The sequence below is a fragment of the Ursus arctos genome, unplaced genomic scaffold (assembly GCF_023065955.2).
Source record: "Ursus arctos isolate Adak ecotype North America unplaced genomic scaffold, UrsArc2.0 scaffold_14, whole genome shotgun sequence".
Classification (NCBI taxonomy): domain Eukaryota; kingdom Metazoa; phylum Chordata; class Mammalia; order Carnivora; family Ursidae; genus Ursus; species Ursus arctos.
The window spans coordinates 48,361,116-48,384,502 of record NW_026622808.1 but is presented as its reverse complement, the minus strand read 5'-3'; the positions used below and the strand labels follow the sequence as shown (position 1 = coordinate 48,384,502).

General features: G+C 39.9%; 1 protein-coding gene across 1 annotated transcript in view; it reads left to right on the top strand.

The window, feature by feature from the left end:
• Positions 1 to 23,387, top strand: part of SUCLG2 (succinate-CoA ligase GDP-forming subunit beta) — a 256,096-nt gene that overhangs the window by 36,393 nt on the left and 196,316 nt on the right. Inside the window, exon 2 of the mRNA XM_026501201.4 lies at positions 16,680 to 16,821. Within this exon, the coding sequence (XP_026356986.2) occupies positions 16,680 to 16,821 (142 nt within the window). The remainder of the gene's footprint in view (positions 1 to 16,679; positions 16,822 to 23,387) is intronic.

Below are 23,387 nucleotides of genomic sequence, written 5' to 3'. Positions count from 1 at the left end.
GCTGTTGCTGAATTGTATCTTTGTTAATTGTAAGTGAAATGCTTTCCTGAGTTCTGTGAGTTTTCCTAATGAATTGGTGAACTTGAGGAGGGGTTCATGGGAACCCCTGCATTTGTAGTTGGCTGGGAAGAAGTGTGGGTAGTTGAAGAACCCCATTTGCACCTGGTGTCTGAAGTGGGGTCATCTCGTGGGACTGAGCTCTTAAACTGTGGGGTCTGCGCTGACTCCGGGAGTTAATGACAGAGTTGAATTGCTGGACATCTAGAGTTGGTGAAGAATGACATGTATTTGGTGTTAGGAAACATCATATCTGTTCATGGCAATGCATAACTTACTGTAGGGCTCAGTATCTCTTTATAATTGGCAGAAAGACCGTTCTTCTGCCAAAGCGTCAGTGAAGTGGATTAAGCTGAGGGGAAATTGAGGCTTGGCAAACCTATGACAGCCTACCTCAAACTTTCTTGTGAGGTGTGTCTCACTCCTTCTTTTATCTTTCTCTCTCTCAGCCTTCTCCCCTCACACTGAGAAGCTTGTCCTGTGTTGTGTGCAACAGTTAACTCTGTCCCCTAACTTGTATTTCCTCTCATCAAAAAGCCCTGTAGTCATCTAGACTCCCTTCTCTTTGATGTGAGTGTAGTGACCCTCTGTGACTGATCGAACATGCCCCTCTGGACAATCATCCATTCACCCCAAATAACTTATCAAAACATTCCTTCCAGCTGTCATCCTGAGAGACTTGGGGTGCACATCTACCGTCATCCATCTTGTACATTCACACATGCATTCATTCAGTAAAAATCTGAATTGAGTATCTACTATGTGTCTTGCAGTACTTTAGGTATTGGGCATTCATCCTTGAACAAAACAAGTGTTTGCTGGATGGAGGTGGTATCCTAGCTCTCTAAGTATATAATATTAGTTACAGGTTAGAATGTGTGAAACAGGGAGAAGCATTCACTAAATTGCTCTGTATTCATACTTTCCTTTCTATTCCTGCTTTTATCATTTGGGGTCTAGTCAGAAATATGGAAACTGCACTAGTTATTTTAACAGGGATAATTTAACCTAGAGAATTGGTTAAGGAAGTATTGGAAGGGCAAAAAGAACTCTGACTCAAGCAGAGATTGTGACTGCAGGAAGCAGCTACCAAGCCTGGAGTAAAGGGAAGTGACTGGGGCTCTCGTAGAGCTTGGAAACATGGAAGGGGGCATCCTGCAGAGTGGGAACCCAGAGCATTAAGGAAGGAAGAGGCGCTGCCTGGCTGGTTCCCATGGCTCTGAGGCTGGTCCGGGAATGCTGGCAGAACCTGTAAACTGCACCTAACTGCTCTTGGAAGCAACTGCTACTCGCTGGGTTGAAGAGCTGTGGCTGGGGTGCTGTTGATAGAACACCAGGCAAACCAGAAGGAGCAGATTCTTTCTCTGTCCTCCAGCCCATTGGTCTCCCAGTGGTGCCCCATATTAGCGGAACCTAGTGGGAAGCCAGCTGGCAAAGGAGAAAGTAATTTGCAGTTTCAGCCCCACCAAGCGGTGAGCACCTAGAAGAGAGGTTTTGGAGCTGATTAAAAAAAAATATATAATAGCTTAATAACTGGCACATAACTAATAGGGCCCAAATGTGGAAAAACTGTATAAAATATAGCTACATTGATTTTTTTTTTAAATGTTTGGACTTCTCAGGACCTTTATTAAGACATGTATTGAGATCTCTAACTAAGGAAAGCATAATTATGTATTTCCCAAATATGTGACCCGGAACCTTCCTTCTTTAATTTCTAGCTCACTTATTTGTTTACTGATTATATTCCCTCTGCTTTCAACATTACCTCTCCCTTTCTTTCAATGATCAGTTTTAAATTTTCAAGATTTGTAGGTAATTTTTTGGTGGATATAATGTCTTCTCACATCTCTCTGATTTATTATACTTTTCAAAGTGTTTTTTGTGTTGTATCCTCCACGATCTTTTTTCTTCAGGTATTAATTCTTTTGTTTGCTTCTCTGATGATGTCAGTGGGCCTCCATTGTTTAATAATTCTTGATACTGAGCTTCTAGCTGCCCAACATCAGTAACTGTGGGAGAGGTACAGAGGGTGTGGCCACGTGTTAGGTGCCAGTAACTGGGCTTTCCCCCATGCGACAGAGGTCACCTGGGGCACAGTGTCATCTCTTGGGCCCCAGGCCCCACAGTTACTGTTTTTGTCTGGGAGCATACCCAGTGCTCATCGGTCATCCTGACGGTAGCCTTGGTGCCTCTTCTGTTCTCTGTGTCTCTAGCTTTCAGGTTTAAAATATAACCAGAGCTATTTAAACTTTTGGTACAGTCCTGTCTTGCGGTCTTTTAGCTGTGGGATTCTACTTCAGTCTATTTCTTATTTGCCTGACGTTCTTCAGGGATTCCTCTCAGTTTCTGATTTGCCAGGCACCCACTGCTTTCTTTATTATTTTCACCAGTGCTGCCATGAATGATTTGTTTAGATGTATTGTTCCAATCTCGTGTTCTTCTTTCTGTATCCCCCCTTTGCTTGGCACTATGTCTGGCCCTGTGGAGTAGGTGATTCTTCCTGTCCAGTGGATTGCTCTTGGGGGTTGGTCACAAGGTGTCAGGTTATTTCTCCAGCCTTCAATGTGGCAGCACTTCCTTGGGGTGTTTCCTCTGTCTCCGGAAGGTCTAGTGCCTCAACGATAGCAGGATCTATAGAGATCAATTTTTAGATGACTGTCTGCCTTCATAGAAACAAAGGAAGTCCTCAAGAGAGGAGATATTTAGGCTGTTTATCCTTGGGTAGCCATTGGATGCTGGCTGGATCTGGCTAGCTGGAAAATAATGGAACACCATATTTCCACTGTGGTAGCATTTCTTGCCTCTGGGGTTGCTTCTTGATCTCAGACCCCATTGAAAAAAGATTTCACAGAAATCTTTTATTTCACTTTCCAACAACCTTGTAAGGTTGTGGTGGTTGATATTCTCATTTAATGTTAAGTAAACAAGGTTGGAAGGTCACCTGCTGTAAGTGGCCAGGGCAAAGACGACCCAAGTCTTCACCTCTCCCTCTTAGTCCCATTTCTCACTATCAGCTCCTGAACCTGTCATCAGGATATTATGGAGCAGATGTCATATTTTGCTCTTTTGTGTCTCATTTTCTCTGTTAACTTCTGGTTTGGACCAGTTGTTAAATCGTAGTAATGTCATATACAGCATTTCACTGTAAGTTCCTAAAAGAAAAACCACGAGGATTAAACATTCTTGAGATTTCTTTGCTTTTATTGAATCTCCCAATTTTAAGAGGATATGCTATGGTTAGAATATGATTTTCTTTGCTGCTTGGATAAAAAGTGTCAGATTGTCTGTTTTTGCAAGGGTCGGATTGTCCTCTTGTCTGTGTGTGCTTTTCAGATTGTTCTATCATTACAGTGGACTTTTCAAATAAATGACAGTAATTCTTTCAAAAGTTTTCTGGAGGATAGTGAATGCCATGTACCCTACACTATAGTATCAATTCTCTTTTCAGGGATTATTTTGAAGTTTCATTTTCATGTTATCAAGTTTTCTGAAGGCTTGCCTTGAATTTAACTTCTGTGCTTTATTAGCACAGTAAGATTTTGTGATTCTTCCCCTCCCCCACTCTGGCTAAAGAAACTCAAATTATTGCCAGAGGAGAGATGACTGATGTGAATTGAAAGATTTGGCATTCACTTTTCTTTCATAACTAGGACATTATATGTAGAGTATTGGGGAGGGCGATGGGATTTAATACTCGAGATTGTAATTTCTTCTGTAAATGGGGATTCTGACAATGGAAATGTGAAAAAAGGGGTACTCTCTATAATGTTGTCACCTTTCTTAATAGAAAATTCTAAGATCGAGGGGCGCCTGGGTGGCACAGCGGTTAAGCGTCTGCCTTCGGCTCAGGGCGTGATCCCGGCGTTATGGGATCGAGCCCCACATCAGGCTCTTCCGCTATGAGCCTGCTTCTTCCTCTCCTACTCCCCCTGCTTGTGTTCCCTTTCTCGCTGGCTGTCTCTATCTCTGTCGAATAAATAAATAAAACTTTAAAAAAAAAAAAATTCTAAGATCGAGTTTTTCATAGTGGCAATATTTTATTCATCAACAAGAATGGAATCAATTTCTAAACGCAAATAGTGGACTTGGAACCTTGCAGATACCAGTTATCATTCTGTACAGCATACCTTCAAAATGTCAAAGAGACAGTCTCAGGAATTTCTTCAGCAAAGGTCGCTCATTTACTACTCTCTGAGTCATTTCTTCAGCATGCCAGGGTGACAGGTGAACCTGTGAGATTGAGTTAGCCAGGTTGCTCAAAACTGCCACTATAAAGAAGCGATGAGAAGTCTATTTCTATCAGGTAAATCCTATTAAACTCAAATGTATCCTGAACTATTAAGCGCTATTAGATTGTTAGAAGGAACATGAGTGGGTTGATTGAAATAAAGTCTACCCCTTGCAAGCTTTCCCTGAATTTATTGGATGGGACTTCTGGGACTAATTTAAGGAGGACTAACAAGTTGGAAACTGAAGGGGGTGGAGGAAGGAAGGGGGCAGAGCTCTATGAAGGAGCTAGATCTGATGCACGGAGATGTCATATTTGACCCATTGTTATGGCTGTGCCGAACACACCTATGACAAAGCCCCATCACGTACCTTAAGTGTATGTTTCCTCCCAGCAACCCTGGAAGGTTGGGTATTCTGTTTTACTAATAGCTGTGCATTACTTGCTCAATATCACAAGCTCATTCCGTGGTGGGGAGCATGAACGCCCCTGTAGGTCTTTTCATACTGATGATGTTGTTGCTTAATGTGGTTGAGGAAAAATATGTAGTATTTTCCCTTCGGACCTTTCTGAGTAGTGAGAGTAATAGTCTGCTCTGATGCACGTGTAAATGTGTAAGATGGATGGCTGGGGTTAGCTGAGCAATTAATGGCCTCAGACTGATCAAGATTGAGCTCATGGATGTTCTATTATTGTATTCTTTGGAATTTGATTTCAGGTTAGCAGTATACTTGAGACTATTTTTAGAATCTTAAACTCCCTTTTGCTGCCAGAGAGACTCTTTGGTAGCAAGACTCACTTGAGTGAGTTGAAGAAATCACACACACACACACACACACATACACACACATAGACACACACAGGCATTTTTATGGGATGAAACAGTGACCTAATTTTTAGGACATAACTTCCAGAGTTATTCACTTTTGCCATAAGCCAGATTTTTGTGAACATAAAACTGTCATAAGACCAAGGCACATGGCAGAAACCTTAGGCAGTCCATAGATAAAAGCCAGTGTCTACCACTTCTTCCCTGAGCTCACGTGTTCTACAAAGATGTAGTATTGGTGTGCTGGAAGGGCAGTGCCTAAGCACGTGGATGGACACTTCACACTGGCTTGTCGAGGCAGTGCCAGCTTGGTAGCAGCTGTAGTAACGCCTCAGGCCCCAGTTACTCATCATGAGCTGTTGGCCCGCCATGATCTCAGGGTTCTTCCAGATCTTATTTTTATTTTTTCTGATTAAAATTGTATTTTATACCTTACTTTTTCATTTCATTGATTAATAAATCCATCTTTATGGAATTGCGTAGTTATTAAATTGTCATGCTAAGTGTATAATTATTTTTATTTAGAGAAAATACAGAATATTGAGATTAATGTCATAGTCATCTGTGTGTCCAGTATGAAGAATAAATATTGCTATTTTCTTATATTTGCTCAGATCATTTTCAGTAAAAGATGTAAAACGTAACTGATAAAGTTGAAGTCTCTTGGTGCCTCTTCCCCAAACCCATGGCCTTCTCTGACTCTCTAACAGAATTACTATCCTAAACTTGACATATCACCTTCTAAACTTTAGTTATGACAACTTGTATATGTAGATTAGGAAAACACTTTTCCCCTCTACTCCTCTTAGGTTCATTGCCCAAAGTCCTGCAGATTAGTCTACTAAAGGACAGAGTTACTAGAGAAAAACAAGTTTATTAACAAGTTTATTAACAGGTACACATACCCCTGGGGACACTCACTGACCTGTGACTCAAAGGGGCGGTCAGAACTTGGGCTTACAGTTGCCTCTTAATAGAAGAACAGTATATTTGCAGAGAAGTGCTAAGACAAAAGGACTTTGAGCTTCTAGGGGCAGCAAATTGTAGGAGGGTAAATCTATGGGGATGCTAATGGAAGATAAGGATTAGTAAAGTTTGTTATGGTGATTCCTATGGTGCTGTCTCTGGCCTAAGGGTGTAGATTTATGCCCCATGATTAAGAATTGTCCTGCCCTTTTGGGTGGAGGGAGAAGGGGAGCAGAGAGTTTTTCTTGTGTCTGCTTTTCAGTTAGCCTCAGCTCAAAATAATCTTTATGTCTACCTGTCTTCCCTCCTCCCTCCCTCCTGTCCTTCCTCCTGCTTGGTGTTTCTTTAATCAAGGGAGGCCTTGTGTTTTCTTGTGTTTTCTCCTTGGAAAGAAGCTGCAGGTGGGCCAGTGTAGCAGGATGGAGCTAAACCAGGGCAGTTTGCATGTTGCCCACTGGGATTAATAGTAAATGATGGAAGATGGCTTTAAGATGAAAGACCCAGAAGCTCTGATGTGGTAGAATGATGTATGGGACTCTCAAAAATTAAGCATGATGCAAGGGCAGTTTGGGCAAAAAATCCAAAGTTAAGATTGTTGCTAAAGAAATGCTTCTTTTATAGCCAGCAGGTACATAAAATTTACTGGGTTCATATGAACTGTGTCAAGTGTGTGTCTGTGTGTGTGTGTTTGTATCTAATACTAGATTCCCCTTTACCTTAAGCCCACATCTAATTCATGAGTAATCTTTGTTTCATCACCCAGCTATATCCCGAATCCCTTCATTTCTCTGTTTCTACCTCCACTGCACTTCTCTGTTATTTAGTTGAGGGTCTGCACACTGACATCCCAGCCAAAACTGTTTCTGCAAATAAAGCGTTGCTGGGACACAGCCATGCCTATTCTTTTATATATTATTTCTGCCTGCTTTATGTGACAAAGGTGGGGTTGCAGCATAGACACCCTGGCCTCAAAGCCAGATTTACTGTATGACTCTTTACTATTTCTATTCTGCTGTTTGTAGAAAAAGGTGGCTGACTCTGGTCTGGTTTAACGCAGCTCTCGTAACTGGTTCCCTTCTCTAAACAGAAAACAGAGTGACTTTTCCAAAATGTGAACTCAATTTCATTCCCCTGCTTAAAACTCTGAGTGAATAAAATCTAAACTTTGGACTGCAGCTTCTATGTACCTTCATGGTCTGGTCCCTGTTCCCCTTTCTCCCCTGCTTGACACAGACCTATTCCCCACTAGCTCCTGCCCCTGTTAACCCTTTCTTGCCTCAAGGCCTTGGACCATGCCTGCTAGGTTTCTCCTCAGCTTCTTTACATGTCTATCTCCTTAATAGCTTCAGGTCTTTGTGCAGATGGCATTTCTTTCCAGGTCACCACACAGTGTGCCCTTTGCCTCCATAATTCCTCGTGTATATATGTTATTTCCTCCAGAGCACTTCCCACTCTGTCAGTACATTCTCCATTTCTGTGTTCACGTCCTTCTTCCCTGCCTCCCCTCCTAGGACCTGAGCTCTGTGACAGCAAAGATCTTGTCTGTGCTGTTGACCAGTAGACCTCATTGTATTACGACCACATTATAAACACCCAGTGGAAAACTGTTCAAATGAATGAACAAAGTACAGATTCTGCCGGTTTCCCTGGTAGGAGTTAAATGCATGTATGTATTTACTCTACCTTAATTTGTTTTCTTTCTTCATGTAAATAAATCTTGCCCACTTCTGTTCACAAGATAAAATTAAGGTGATTTTCCTATGCAACATAGTCAAGCTGGCACACTCTCCACTAGGGGACGGGCAGGCATTTTTGAAATGATGCTGTTCAGTATTTTTAGTGCCTTTTATACATTTTGTTTCTGCTGTTGTGTTAATATGCTAATGTTTATCAAGGTTGTATTTTTCCCTCCCCTTCTTTCCTGCTGTTGGCAGAGCAGCAGTACGGACTTATGGAACCAACTCTCCTTTGGGCATTTGTCCTTACTACAAAGAGTTCTACATTTCTTTGCTCCTTAAAAAAACATGCTGCTTTTCTGCTGAACCTAGGATAAAAAGAACAAGGCTGTATCTTTGAGAATCTTAATTCTTTTGACTTAGTGAAACCCATCCAGGAACCTTGCTCTCATTCAGAACTTCCCATTTTTCCCTTCAGCCTCATATTCAGGACATTTCTGTACCTTCCTGCAGTGAAATCTACGCACCACCTCCTGTTTCTCCTCCTGCCCCTGTCCTTGCTCAGGACCCACTTTTGTGGCCTTGGGGGAGGAGGGGGCATTCACCGTTAGTGTTTCACTGAAGAGCAGACTGTGGAGTCAGGCACACCTGCTCTAAGTGTCTGTTCATTTTGGCAACACTTAGCTTCTCTGAGCCTTACTTTGCCCATCTGTAAAATGGGCTTCTGTCAGTTTCTTCCTTGGAGGGGGTTGTGAGAATTAAATGAGGTAATGCTCATCAAGTGTATAGTAGAATTTCTGTAACTTCACGGCACTGCTCCATGTTTGCTAGGATTTCATTTGGTTTAAAAATAGAAGATTTTGTCAGGGTACTGCAGGAAGCATTAATCCTAATCGTAAGTGCTATGATCCAGTTTCTGGATGGTCTGAAAATTGAACTTTCATTTCTTTCCTGGCAGCACAGGTTATTTATTTAACAGATGCTGCCCCCTCCTTACTGTGGGGTCCTTAGACAGACAGGGTGGTACTGTCGGAGACGGTGCCAGAGGAGCCAGGAGTGGCCTTGGGCTCCACATCTGATCCTAGTCTGATTGCTTATAAAGAAGAGCCTGGCTCTTCTTTCTCTTCATCAGGAAACTTGACTTTGCTTCTCTAGCCCCCTGCTCTCGTGACGCCACACATTTCCCCTGCACCATGTGTTCGGGGACCACCCCACCTCTGTTGGTGTTCTCACTTCGTCTGCTGCTCTGTCTTCCCTCCTTTTAAATGGAACACTGTATTTTTAGGTCAGGAATGGCAGTATGGTTTTTGTCTGTGGTCATTCTAAGTCCTTTTTATTGATTTGGAGTCACAGACCCCCCCCCCAAATAATAATAAATAAATAAAAAAGAATCGTTTAGAATAATAGAAAGCTCATGGATTTTTTTAGACTTGGATTCAAATCCTGAATCACTTACCCAGCTGAGTAGCCTTAGACAAGTTACTTAATCTCTCTGACCCTCGCATTTGCTCATCTGTGAGGTGGAGTGCCCTGGCTCAAATGAGATAGAAAGTCAAGGTACTTAGCACAAATGGCACATTTTCCTTTGCCTACCGAATGTAAGCTTTGTCCGGCCCTTCCTTTTGTAAATAGCTGTCCTTTCTCTTTCTGTGACTATTGAGTGATTTAAGTATAGAGATTCCACTATTAGAGTTTAAAAATACTTCCCCAGATGCATTTAAAGCGAACAGCAGGACACCGTGGGCATTTCTTTATCGTTTATTGGATCACCTACTATTTTTATTTTAGGGATTGTTCAGTGTCTCCATGTTATACTTTCTCTCCCCCTTTGTATTTCTGCATTGAATAATAATAGCAGAACATTCTTTTGAGTGCTTATGATCTGTTGGGCACTATTCCAGTAGATTTGCACATATTAACTCATTTAATCCACAAAGCAGCCTATGAGGATGGGTCTGTTAGTTTCTTCCATTTTGTAAGTGATCACGGTCTCTCTGTGTACCTGCTAGAACGTATGAACTCAGCCACAGGGCACTAAGTGATTGGTTAGTTCATTTCCTTATGCTGTGCAAAGTGGGGGTAACCTAAACGGACAAGGGTCAGGAACATTCCAGTTCTAGATAAAAGGGATGCTATATTTCCAAAGGTGACTCTAAATGAAGGCCTCCCACTTAGGCTGAACATACAGTAAACTGTAACAAAGTGTCAGTACCCAGGTTCCTACACTTTCTTCCACATCTGACATCATTTTTTTTCTTTTCCATAGGCTTAGGCTTCTAGCACGATGTTGCTTTTCTTTGTCTCTGTTTTTAGCATGTTGTCTTTCTGAAGGAGGAGTTGATATAATCACATCCAGGATTAAACAGAAAAGTGCCATTATTTTTATTGTTATTGCTGCTGTTATAATTTTCCTCTTATAAACAGGATTCCACTGTATCTCTTATATAGGGTGATAGTGAAGTGGCATCTTCATCAGAGCCTGTTTTAAGCAGGCAGGTCTTTTATTTTGTGATACCCATATTGAGACACATTGAGTTATATCTGTCTTTTCGTGTGCCCCAACACATTTATTTGAAGCCTACTATTTCCTAGGTAACGTGACTAAGGTAGATTTATGGGTACTAATTTACATACAGAATAACATTGGCAAAAACTAAAATATAACAAACACATACCAACTTTTGGCCTGCCACAGCCCACTGAGCATCTGCCTTCCTTGCCATGCTTGCAACGAGAGGGGAATATATTTTCCTCTGAGTTTACAGCTAATTCCTTGTTTGTATTCCACTGTCGTCATTGCTATTGAGAGCTTGAAATGAGGTTTAAGAGCCTGTTCCTGTCTCACAGCAGGAGTTTATATTAGGGGTGGTCTTTCTGTGTAACAGAGAATGCAAGCGTTTGCCCTCCCCCCCTTGGTTTCACACCGCATTTGGAGAATTCTGCTGCACTGAAGTAAGGGTGTAAGCCCTTCATTTCCCAGACAAGTTAATAGATGCTCCAGGCTGTGCAGTTGGGTTAAAGCCTAGGTTTTGATTACTTCCTCTCAATGTTGTTTCTAAGTAGATTGATTTTCATGGCACAAATAATAAATGAATGTTTTTCTATGAGAATTGTCTTAAAAATTATAGATTAGGGTAAATCTCCCTTTGATTATCATCTTTCTGGTGTGCTCTCTTCAAGTTTACTGGCATTAAGTTGGTGAACTTCATCGGGACCTTTCCCTGTACATATACTTACACTTATACCTTAAAAGATAGAGAATGTTGCCTTGTGTGCGGACATGTGTGTCGGAAATATAAATATTATTCTACTTTAAATATTGAAAGAAACTGGCTGTTCTCTTTCAGTAATGTGCCTTGGAGAACAATCAATGTTAGGACGTTCATACTTACCAGTCTAAGCTAGTCAATGAGGCGATTACAAGTTATTCCCAAGATCTCAGTGGTAAACACATCAAAAGTTTATTTCTCATTCATGCAAATGTGGGTCTGGGGACTCCAAGGCCAAGGCAGCAGTCTGTACAGTAAGTCAATAATCCAGGCTGCTTGAACCCTGTGACTCTACCCTCTCCACACATAGCTTCCTGGGCCTTGTAGCCAAGGATAAGGGTCCTGGAGGGCTGTACATGGTTGCTTAAAAATTTTGGCACCCAACCTACAAAATAACTGAGGATGTAGGAGAACACATACTGGGTGCTATTGTGTTGCCACAGATATTTTGAATGCTTCATATTGTTAAAATATACTGTGGTTTATTCAGCCCATTTCCTATTTGGTAGGCATTTGGATCACCTCCCAACTTTATCCTTTATTATACACAACACTATACACATGATCGCGGTACATATCCCTAGCACATTTTCCCCTAGGTTAAGCACCCAAAAGGAGACGTTCCAGTTCAGAGGATGTGGTTGTTGTCGTTTTCATCAACGCTGTCAGATTGGTTTTGAAGATGGTCGCGCTGGTGTTCTCTATGCATGGATAGTGTGCGGGGCGGTGCATTTCCCCATACCTTCACCAGTGACATCATGAAACCTTCGTTTTTGTTTTCATTTCTATTTAACTGATTCCTAGTGGGTCTTCAGCTCTTCCTAAGACCCGCCTCTGCTCCTTTCCTGAGTGAAGCATTGTTGGGGAGCGTCAGGCTGCATGCAGAAAGACCGAGGGGGCGCTGAGAGCCAGTGGGCAGATGTGGCTCACCGAGCCTCCCTTTGGGGGGCACCCAGCTCAGTGACATTTTCTCTACTCCCTTTATTGATTTTTCTCCTCCTGTGCTGCTATTTCAGTAGTCTCTACACCTCTAATTTTAAAACCATGGGGCGAAGGATGATTTCTCGGTCGTGTCATTTTTTTTCTATGTAGCTGTCTAATTTTGTGCTTTGAGTTTTCTTGTGAATTTTTGCCTGCTTAGTCATTGTCTTTTTATCTCTTGGTTCTCTTTGTCTTTCCCCTCATTTTTCATTCTTTTTCTTCTGCCTCTGCTCCCTTGTTCCCATAGGCCCTTAAATCTTTATGCCGTGCTTTTCTTTTAAGTTGTATTTCCCACTTCCCTTCCAAGCTTGGAAATGCTTGCTCTGGAAAAGAAACATGGAAGGGAAGGGAGCCATGGAAAGGTCAGCATGAAAGTCCAGATGGAACTCACCCCAGATGCCCACCCACCCCAGCTGTTTTGAGAGCATGATGCTCTTCCTAATACAGTCACGTACCAAAATCTGTATGAAGGAAGGACAGAAAATGGGGATTAGTCTAGTTGTCCTCCTGCCTGTGTCTCATTAGAGGATCCCTAGGCAGTTTACTTCCCATCTTTAGGCCTCAGGTTTCCTGACTGTAAAATGAGGAGGTTGGACCCCACTAGTCCTTCTATACTTTGGAACCCCAGTATATGAAACGTGATTGCCTGAGAAACTGCCTCAGAGTAGGGTCCCAAAGTCACCTTCATAAGTGGGCCACTGCCATCGTCTTTCCATTCCCGTGCCTTGAAGGGGCACCTTCAGGCTCTGGGGCACCAGGTTGTTTAATAGATTTAACAGGGGGAGACAGTTACTGACAAAGATGTCAGAACTCTTGGCAGGCAAAGAGGGGCTGGGAAGGCAACCCAGAGATTGGCAACAGCAGGAATCCTCTACGAGCCTAAGGGGTGGAAGGAGGTAGTGTTATCAGAGTCTGGGGCCAGTTGATGGGTGCAGGAGTCATGGCGGGGCAGACAATGGGAGCTGGAATTATGAAGGAAGGGCTTTCTGGGGGGGGACCTGAAGTCTGACTCAGAAAGAGGAAGACAAAGCCTGAAGTCTTCTTCTCACTATTCATCTCTGAATGGGGTCTCAAATTTAGGCAGAAGACAGTTGGCAAAGAGCTTAGGGATTGACCTGAAGGCAAACGGGCAAATAACTGTCAGAAAGTATTGAAAGGTACTGGGTCAAATGGTCCTTAAATTCCTTTCCATTGCTCACATTCTGGAGTACATGAATTTCCCGGGAAGATACTAGTCTAGCGTTTTAACAGGTAGCTCTTCCTAGGAGTTCAAATAAACTGCCTCTACCATTCTGGTGTCTTAGGACAGCCTCTACTCACATCTCTACCTCCCTACCTCCCTCCCAAAGCCTGAAGCAGTTACATTTTTCCTAAGAAGCACTGTGCCAGCATTTCGTGAGAATTCCATTCCTGGAAGCCTTTTAGCCTTTTGAGAAGAGCACAATCTCACTCTCCTGGTCTCCGTCTTTATCATCAAGGGGCCTCTGGGAATGTGGGAACAGAATATAAACACAGGGAACCAACAGTATGACTCAGTGGATCAATAGTGTGTATTAGAGAAGTTGTGCTGCTTGACAGCTGTGATCTTTGGCTAGTGACTTAAACCTCAGCCTGGGTTTCCTGATTTATAAGATGGTTTTATTAGTCAGGATACTACAGAGAGGCTAGGTTCAGCCACAGTAACAAGTATTCTCCAGAATCTTGGTGGCTGGAAATCCACAAAGGCTCATTTTTCATTACACATTCATTGTGAGTGACCTGGGAGTATGTCTGTCTTACTGTGACCCCTAAGTGATAGATTAGCTGCCAACGTTAATATTCCCATTCCCCGTGTCGAGAGAGAGAGAACTTAGGGGGAGAAGGGTTGGTAATCAAATGTTGGTCCAGATGAGTTACACACCATATATATACATAATTTATTGACCAGAACTAGTTACGCAGCTGCATCTAACTTCATCTAAGTCAAAGGAGTATCTGGAAGGAGGAAGATTAGTAGTACTGATTGGTTTACATTAATGACAGTGAAGTAATAATACTTCACTCTTCACAGTGGTTTTGACTATTAGACAACATGAGTGCTTAGTGGAATGCCTAGCACATGGCCGATGCTCCATAATGGGAGAGGAAACTATTCTTCTTACTGTTTTTATGATTCAGCAGTTGATTACATTTCCAGCCACCACTGGAAACCATCCACTTACTTAGTAAATTTCTCTCCTTTTTTTCTTCCCCCTGAAAATGCAGAGGTAGACTTAACCTTTTCCTTTCTGGATGTACGACAGATTCTTAGCAAATGTAGTTCAATTGATGAAGTTTTAGACCCAGCCAGGGACCCTACTCTTCTGAGCTTAGGTTTGACAAAGGTAGACGGTTATTCTGTAGGATGATCACTTTGTCGAGTGATAGCTTGGGTATCTGCAGTGCCTTGGAACTATGTTCACTGTGTTGGTTTTCAATTTAAGAGCAACAGACTTTAAGCAGGCTTTCATCTGAGTCAGTGCAGAAACAGTCAATATGTATTATATGTCTGTGAAGCTGGTCTCTGGATCAATTGCAATTAGTTTGCAGCAGATTGCATTAACATATCCAAAATTAATATGGTGAGTGTTCTAATGAAAAGGAATTGACCAGACCACACTGTTTTTAGTGGCTGTTTTTAGTCTCCCACATGCTCTTTTCAAACTGTAGTTCTTTTTTCTTCTGTTAATGGCTTTAAGTTGATGTGTCAACATAGACTTAATCTATTGATCCTTCCCCATCTGCTTTTTAAAAGTGGTTGCAGAATCTAGTATATATCTAATGCTTAATCTTTTCTTTCATTAGGAAGCTTTCACTAAATGCCTTAAACTTGAATTTTCTTGGTACGTTATATGATGTGTTATTAAGACTCTTAAGTCAATAAGTATGTTATGTGTGAAATTTTGTGTTTTTCAAATTACTAATGTTTCATCAAGACTTAAAAATTCAGAAGATTAACAAATCATAAACAGTTAATCATATAGTATATAATGTTAGCATAACTTGTCTATAATTTATTTGACTCCAGTATTATTTATTTCTGAAGAAGTGTAGACAGCTTCAACATTTTGAATTTTTTACGAGTGTGTGTAAATTATTATTATTATTTTTTTAAGGTCCGAAGAACTTTTACTTTTCTATTTTTAGAGAAAGTCACTTTCTGGAAATGAAAAATTACCTGTAGTTGGGAACAAAAGGACAAAAGGCAGGTCTTATTCATTTGGCCATCTAATATTTCTTGAGTATTTTCCGTATGCCAAGCACCATCACATTCTTCTTAAAAATACAAAGAAGCTGAAGACACACACTGTCCTTGAGTAAAACCCAGTTTAGTTGTTAGGTTCTGGAGCCTTCTTGGAATGTCCCTTGTCCAGAAGAGATCCATGAGTGTATTGTAGCTTGGAGATTTCCAGAAGAAAGTGCCATTTTAAGGACACATTTGAGGTCCTGAAACCTAATGATCCCATGTTGTAAAGCCCTGTGGACCTGTTAATGGCCCGTGTGGTATTGTCTTGGCCATCTACGAAGGCCATTGACAGAAGCCACTAGGAAATGTGTCAGGTGATTTTCTTCCACCAGTCTTGTGATCCAGTTGTGTGACTGAGTTTTTGGTTTGTGCATTAATAGTGTTGTTATCTTACCTACTGTGAGTAGTGGGTTTAGTTTTGTTTTGTTTTGTTCTGTTGGTTTGTTTGTTTTTGCATCATGACTCATGGTTGGACATGAGCTTAAACTAGGTATATTCATTTTTGGGGTCTATAGATTTGATCAGAAATGCTTTTGATCTTACTGGATAAAATGAGAAGAATTTATTTATTAATGTTATTCTGCTTTTTGACTACTTTCTTTCAGCACAGATTAAAAACTGATAGTACATATTGGAAAACCACTTCTACATGATGCTTAAGCAAAGTTACTTTTATACACAAGTTGCAATTTTTAGGAAGTAGTTTAATTAATGATGATTGTTTCAGGTGACAATCCTTAAATTTGGTGTGTGAAAGAGATAATATCATTAAACACATAATGATTGTGCCTAGCTTCCATTAAAAACTATGGTAAAGAAGTGGATTAATCAGTGGCCCATTGAACCTCAAAGTGTTAAAAAGAATTTCTGAGATACCTTACAGTGATTAGCAGTGTGCACACAGTTATTAAAATAATGCTGTGAGCTTTATTTGGAGTGGGAATTGGGGGAGACATATCGTATATAATAGAGATCTTAACATTTTTAAAAATAACCTTTTATTCTTAAATACTTATAGATGCTTAGGGAACTGCAAAAGAAGTGCAACAGTCCTATGTACCCTTCCCCCTCTTGTCCTCATGTTGACGTCTTATGTAGTTCTAGTTCAATGTCAAAACTAGGATACTGACACTGGCACATTCTTGTTAACTAGATGATAGACCCTATTCAGTTCTCGCCACTTCTTTAAACCTGCATTCATTTATTGTGTGTGTAGTTGTCCTTAACATTTTTGATTAGAAAAACAATTAAGCATGAAGAATTTATATAGTTTTCTTTTTCCTTTTAAAAAGACCTGTGTTACTGATTGTCATTTGAGGGTACCTATAAGACTGGCTACATGCGTTGACTGCTATTTTTCTTGTTATTTTTAAGTGTTCTTACCTCTCTCTCTCAATTTCTCTAGGCAGTTCAGTTAACCCCCCGAAGATGGCTGAACCTGCAGGAATACCAGAGCAAGAAACTGATGTCTGACCATGGAGTCAGAGTTCAAAGATTCTTCGTCGCAGACACTGCAAAGGAAGCTCTGGAGGCTGCTAAGAAACTAAGTAAGCGAATTCACAACAGGTGAAATAACACTTGCCCAAATTAGTGACCTCACAGGTAGCGGTGAACCAGTAGGTAAATTTCTTCATAGCGGGTTATACTCCTGGTGACAGGTTCGATGGAGAGCTTTTGAATTGCAAAGGCTAAAAAGCCCAATTAGGAAAACTTGATTCTTTTTTCACGAGATAGCAGTGTATGGGATGTCAACTCTGGTAATTTTTCTGAATTTTTCTGCCACCGTTTCACCTAGTTCTCTTTATCTGTGGGTTAGTGTCTGGGAGAAATAAGGGTGAATGCTGTAGAGTGTCAAAGAGAAGCCCACCGCAGGGTAAGGCAGGAAAGATGGTTGGCATCCTTATGTAAGCCTCTAGAACACGGAGAAAATTCTCTGAGTGACTGGAGAAGAAGGAGAAGCACATGCATTTGGAAGCCAGGCTGACTTTGCGTCACGGTTTTGCCCTCGCATTTACCAGCTCTGTAACTTTGTATAAGTGCCTTCTCCTTTTTGTGCCTCCATTTCCTTATCTAGAAATCAAGGCTAATGTGTTATTCCCCAGGTGCTGTTGTGAGCCTTTAAGGGAGACTCTACATTGGTATGTGGTAGAAAATCTAACTAATTTCCTAATTATAGATTGCGAAGTTAGGAGTCAGATCCTGCTGTTTGTCCATGAGTATTCCTTCTAGTGGCATACAGACTCTCTGTCAGTCTGGTTTAGCACTGTCCAGTAGAAATATAACATGAGCCACATCAGTATTTAACAATTTTCTGGGTCACATTCAGAGAACTAAAAAGAAATGGGTGAAATTAATTTTAGTAATATTTTTTGTTTACCCCAATATATCCAAACTGTTATCATTTCAACATGTAATTAATATAAAACAATTATCAGTAGGATAGTGTACCTCTGTTTTCTGTCCTCTTCAGGAATCTGGTTTGCATTTTACATTTCCAGCCCATCTCATTTCACACTAGCCACGATTCAGGCGCTTGATGGATACATGGGGCTAGTGGCTACCATATTGGACAGCACAGATCTGGACACTAGAAGGATGGACATGGGTATTCTTTGCCTGCAGCCTTGGAGAGCGGTTGCTTCCCACTGGAAATAAAGAATGGAGCATCTGCTAACTGCCCTTGCCAGGCAGTAGTAGCAAAAGTTTGAGAGTGCAAGGTAGAGGAGGGCTCCATATTTCGATCTCCCAATTTTCTGTGCTCTTTTAAGAGTAAGCAGTGAGGTACTTCAGCTAGTAATTGTTCCTTTATCTCCCTTACTGAGTTCCCCCAGATGCTTATATACCAGATCCTTTCTATGTTATGTCAGTTGAAATGTATGTTTGTTCTTCCCTTCAACAAATATTTATTGATTGTCAGCCACATGTATTAGGCACTGTGGATACAGCTGTGGAAGATAAGAAAGCCCTCTTTCTTTTTAGAACTTACATTCTAGAAGGAAATTAATTTGTAATTTTCAGATGCTAAATGTAGAAATTGAGAGTGACTTATAGTTTTAAGAAATGGAAATTGGTTTCATTTTAAAAGCTATCAAAATTGGTTTTCATGGTGGGGAAAAAAAATGGTAAAATTCAGCCTACACTTGGATGAGAGCTCCTCTGTGCGGTGTGGGAATAGATTCAGTAAAGGTTAGTATTCCAACGTTTTTACACAAAAGGATCATTTTTGTTTTATACTCCTGTGGTTTAGTGAATGGGTAATGAGAACAAAGAAATGTAAAGTTCAAGTCAGTCTTTGGTCTTCATTTTTCCCATTATTTCCACAAATGTGCTTACATACTAGTATTCCAGGTCCAAGGGTCCTTAGGGAATTCTGGAAGCCAACTGATTACTAGCCCCTCCCCACTTAGGCATAGCACAGCAGAGAGAGCTTATCTTGCAGACTTTCAGTGGAGGTTTGGACTTACCGAACTAATTGGCTTCTTAGTCACTGGTTTGTTTTATAAGCATTTATTTAGCCACTGCTTTGTGGTTGGGCATTTATGACTGTGTTTGTAAGACACAATTTTTGCTCTGCCGGAATTAACAAGGTGGTATTTATATGCTGGGGCCTGAGTGAAGGCAAGGAAGGACACAGACAATAAAGCAAGTTTAAATAAAAATAAAATTAAAAACATGAAAATAAATTTTTCAAAAAGCCATTTTGGTTCTTGAGGAGGGGTTTTAAGAAAATCAAAGTGGATTAAAGAATTAAGATTGACCCAGCTGTGTCTGTACCCTGGCTCGTGCATACCTGTGATATTCATTTAGGTGATGTGGCCTGGGAGTGGCTCTCTGATCCTGTTGAGAGCAAAAAGGGAATTTAGAGAACTAATCCAAGCCCCTCATTTCCTGAATGAATGACTAATCCTTCTCTTACTCAGTGAGGCGTTTCGGAGGAAGGAAGGTCTCCTCTGGCTTTTGTTGTATAATAGACAGTTTTGATCAGAGGGAATATTTAAAGTATTGGAAGAAGAGATGGTACCAAGTCGAGTTGGTTAAATATGAAACAAGTAGATTGTAAATAAAAAAACCACTGAGATTGGCCAGACAGAGCAAAATAAGAAGACTCTGGCAGAACTTCACAGCGTTGACCTGCTTGTTGCTATAAGATAGACAAGAACCAATAGCACAAGTCTAAATAGATTTGAGGCTAAGGGTAAAGCTGGATCACACGTGTATCTGATTGCCCTGAAAATGGGACATCTGCCCTACAATTATATTTTAAAGGAGAAAAATTACAGAGGAGGATAATATGCTTAACATGTGGTAAGTGTTATACAAGAGTTTATTGCTATCATCATCAACATTATCAGTGTATGATTCCAAGGGATTCATGGCTGTCATGATTCAGATTCATAGACAAATCAGAGACATGTGAGAATCAGTATTTTCTGGATCATGTGTTAAGAGAACTCATTTTTTAATTTCAGAAGTTTGTACATGATTGAAATGTATTTGTTTACCTTTCTACTTTATTCATACTTGGATATTTTTGAAATACAATGATATATAAAAAATATTTTGAAAACAAATATTGGTGTTAGTCATGCCTATGATTTCCAGGAGTCTGTATGGATTTCCTCACAAAGCTCTTTCTTTGTGTCTGAACCCACATTCCTGGTTGCCTGTGGGCCATCTGTTTACAAATGTCTCCATCTCTCCCGGCCCAAATGGAATTTGTCATCTCAGTTGATCCCCATCTTCTCTTCTTATCTCCCCCCTCTTACCCATCTGAGATTCTTCCTGATCATCTTTTTTTTCCTCTAAGTTTCTATTTTAATCCGTGTTAGTTAATATACAGTGTTGTATTAGTTTCCGGTGTATGATCTAGTGATTCAACACATCACCTGCTGCTCATCACAAGTTCCCTCCTGATCCCCATCCCCTATTTAGCCCATTCCCCTCTGGCAACCATTAATTTATTCTCTACCACTCAGAGTGTGCTTCTTGATTTGTGTCTCTCTCTTTTTTTTCCCTTTTGCTCATTTGTTCTGTTTCTTAAATTCCACATAATGAGCGAGATCATATGGTATTTGTCTTTCTCTAACTTATTTCGCTTAATGTGATAACTCTCTAGCTCCATTCATGTCATAGCAGATCAAAAGAGTTCATTCTTTTTTATGGCTGAATAATATTCCATTACACGCACGCACACACACACACACACACACACACACAGACACACACACCACATCTGTTTTATCCATTCATCAATTGATGGGACACTTGGGCTGCTTCCATATCTTAGGTATTGTAAATATCGCTACAAGAGTGCATGTATCCCTTTGAAATTAGTATTTTTGTATTCTTTGGGTAAACACCCAGTACTGCAATTACTGGACCAGATGGTAGTTCTATTTTTAACTTTTTGAGGAGACTTCATACTGTTTTCCACGTAGCTGCCCCAGTTTGCGTTCCCACCCACAGTGCACAAGGGTTCCTTTTTCTCCACATCCTCACCAACAACTGTTGTTTCTTGTGTTGTCGATTTTAGCCATTCTCACAATTGTGAGGTGATATCTTATTGTGGTTTTGATTTGCATTTCCTTGATACTAAGTGATGATGAGCATCTTTTCATGTGTCTGTTGGCTGTCTGTTGGGGGTCTGTATGTCTTCTTTGGAAAAATGTGTATTCATGTCTGCCCATTTTTTAATTGGATTATTTGTGTTCTGGTATTGAGTTGTTTAAGTTCTTGATATATTTTGGATACTAACCCTTTATCGGAAAGGTAATTTGCAGATATCTTCTCCCATTCCATAAGTTGCTTTTTAGTTTTGTTGATTCTTCCCTTTACTGCACTGAAGCTTTTTATTTTGATGTAGTTCCAATGGTTTATTTTTGCTTTTGTGTTTCCCTTGCCTCAGAGGATATATCTAGAAGTAGCTACAGCCAGTGTCAGAGAAGTTGCTGCCTGTGTTCTCTTCTAGGATTTTTATGGTTTTAGGTTTCACATTTAGCTTTTTAATCCATTTTGATTTATTTTTGTGTATGGTGTAAGAGAGTAGTCCAGTTTCATTCTTTTGCATGTTGCTGTCCAGTTTTCTCAACACCATTTGTTGAAGAGACTGCCTTTTTCCATTGGATATTCTTTCCTGTTTTGTCAAAGATTAACTGGCCATCTAGCTGTGGGTTCATTTCTGAGTTTTTATTCTCTTCTCTTAATCTGTGTGTCTGTTTTTGTGCCAGTAGTATACTATTTTGATCACTGTAGTCTTGTAATATAACTTGAAGTCTGGAATTGTGATGCCTCCAGCTTTGCTTTTCTTTTTCAAGATTACTTTTACTATTTGGGGTCTTTTGTGGTTTCATACAGATTTTAGAATTGTTCTAGTTCTGTGAAAAGTGTTGTTGGTATTTTGATAGGGATTCCATTAAAAGTGTGGATTGCTTTTTTTAGTATAGACATTTTAACAATATTTATTCTAATCTATGAGTATGGAATATCTTTCCATTTTTTTGTGTTGTCTTCAATTTCTTTCATCAGTGTTTTATAGTTTTCAGAGTATACGCCTTTGACCTTTTTGGTTAGATTTATTCCTAGGTATCTTATTATTGGTGCAACTGTAAATGGAATTATTTTCTTAATTTCTCTTTTTGCTGCTTCATTATTGGTGTGTAGAAATGCAACAAATTTCTGTACGTGGATATTGTGTCCTGCAACTTCACTGAATTTGTGTGTCAGTTCTAGCAATTTTTGGGTGGAGTCTTTCAGGTTTTCTATATATAGTTTTATGTCATCTGCAAATAGTGGAAGTTTTACTTCTTCCTTACTGATTTGGATGTTTTTTATTTCTTTTTGTTGTCTGATTGCTGTGGCTAGGACTTCCAGTGCTATGTTGAATAGATATCCTTGTCTTCCTGACCTTAGGAGAAAAGCTCTCAGTTTTCCCCTATTGATGATGATGATAGCTGTGGGTTTTTCACATATGACCTTCATTATGTTGGATTATGTTCCCTCTAAACCTACTTTGTTGAGGGCTTTTATCATGAATAGATGTTGTCAGATGCTTTTTCTGCACCTATTGAAATGACCATATGGTTCTTACCCTTTCTCTTGTTGATGTGATGTATCGTGTTGATTTATTTACAAGTATTGAATCACCCTTGCAGCTCAGGAATAAATCCCACCTGATTGTGGCAACTGATTTTTTTAATGTATTGTTGAATTTTGTTTGCTGGTGTTTTACTAAGTATTTTTGCATCTATGTGCATCAGGAATATTAGCCTATAGTTCTCTTTTGTGGTGATGTCTTTATCTGGTTTTGGTATCAGGATAATGCTGGCTTCATAGAATGAATTTTGAAATTTTCTTTCCTTTTCAATTTTTTTAGAATAGTTTGAGAGGAATACGTATTAACTTTCCTTTAACTGGTAGAATTTGCCTGTAAATCCATCTGGTACTGGACTTTTGTTTGTTGGTATTTCTGTGTTTTTTTTTTTTTTTTCATTACTGATTGAATTACTTTGCTGGTTATCAGTCTATTCAAATTTTCTATGTTTTCCTGTTTTATTTTTAGTAGGTTATATGTTTCTGGGAATTTATCCATTTTTTCTAGGTTGTCCAGTTTGTTGGCATGTAATTTTTCATAATATTCCCTTATAATCCTTTGTATTTCTATGGTTGGTTGTTATTTTTTCTCTTTCATTTGTGGTTTTGTTTGAGTTCTTTCTCTTTTGGTGTTTTTGATGAATCTGTCTAGAGGTTTATTAATTTTGTTAATCTTTTCAAAGAACTAGCTCCTGGTTTCATTGATCTATTATTTTTTTAGTTTCTATATCATTTATTTCCTTCCTTCTGCTGGTTTTGGGTTTTGTTTGTTGTTCTTTTCCTAGCTCCTTTAAGGTATAAGTTTAGGTTGTTTATTTGAGATTTTCCTTACTTTTCGAGGTAGGCCTGTATTGCTATAAACTTCTTTCTTAGAACAGCTTTTGCTGCATCCTAAATGTTTTGGGACCATTGTGTTTTCATTTTCATTTGTTTCCATGCACTTTTTAAATTTTTTTTAATTTCCTGGTTGATCCATTCATTATTTAGTAGCATGTTATTTAACCTCCATGTATTTGTGATCTTT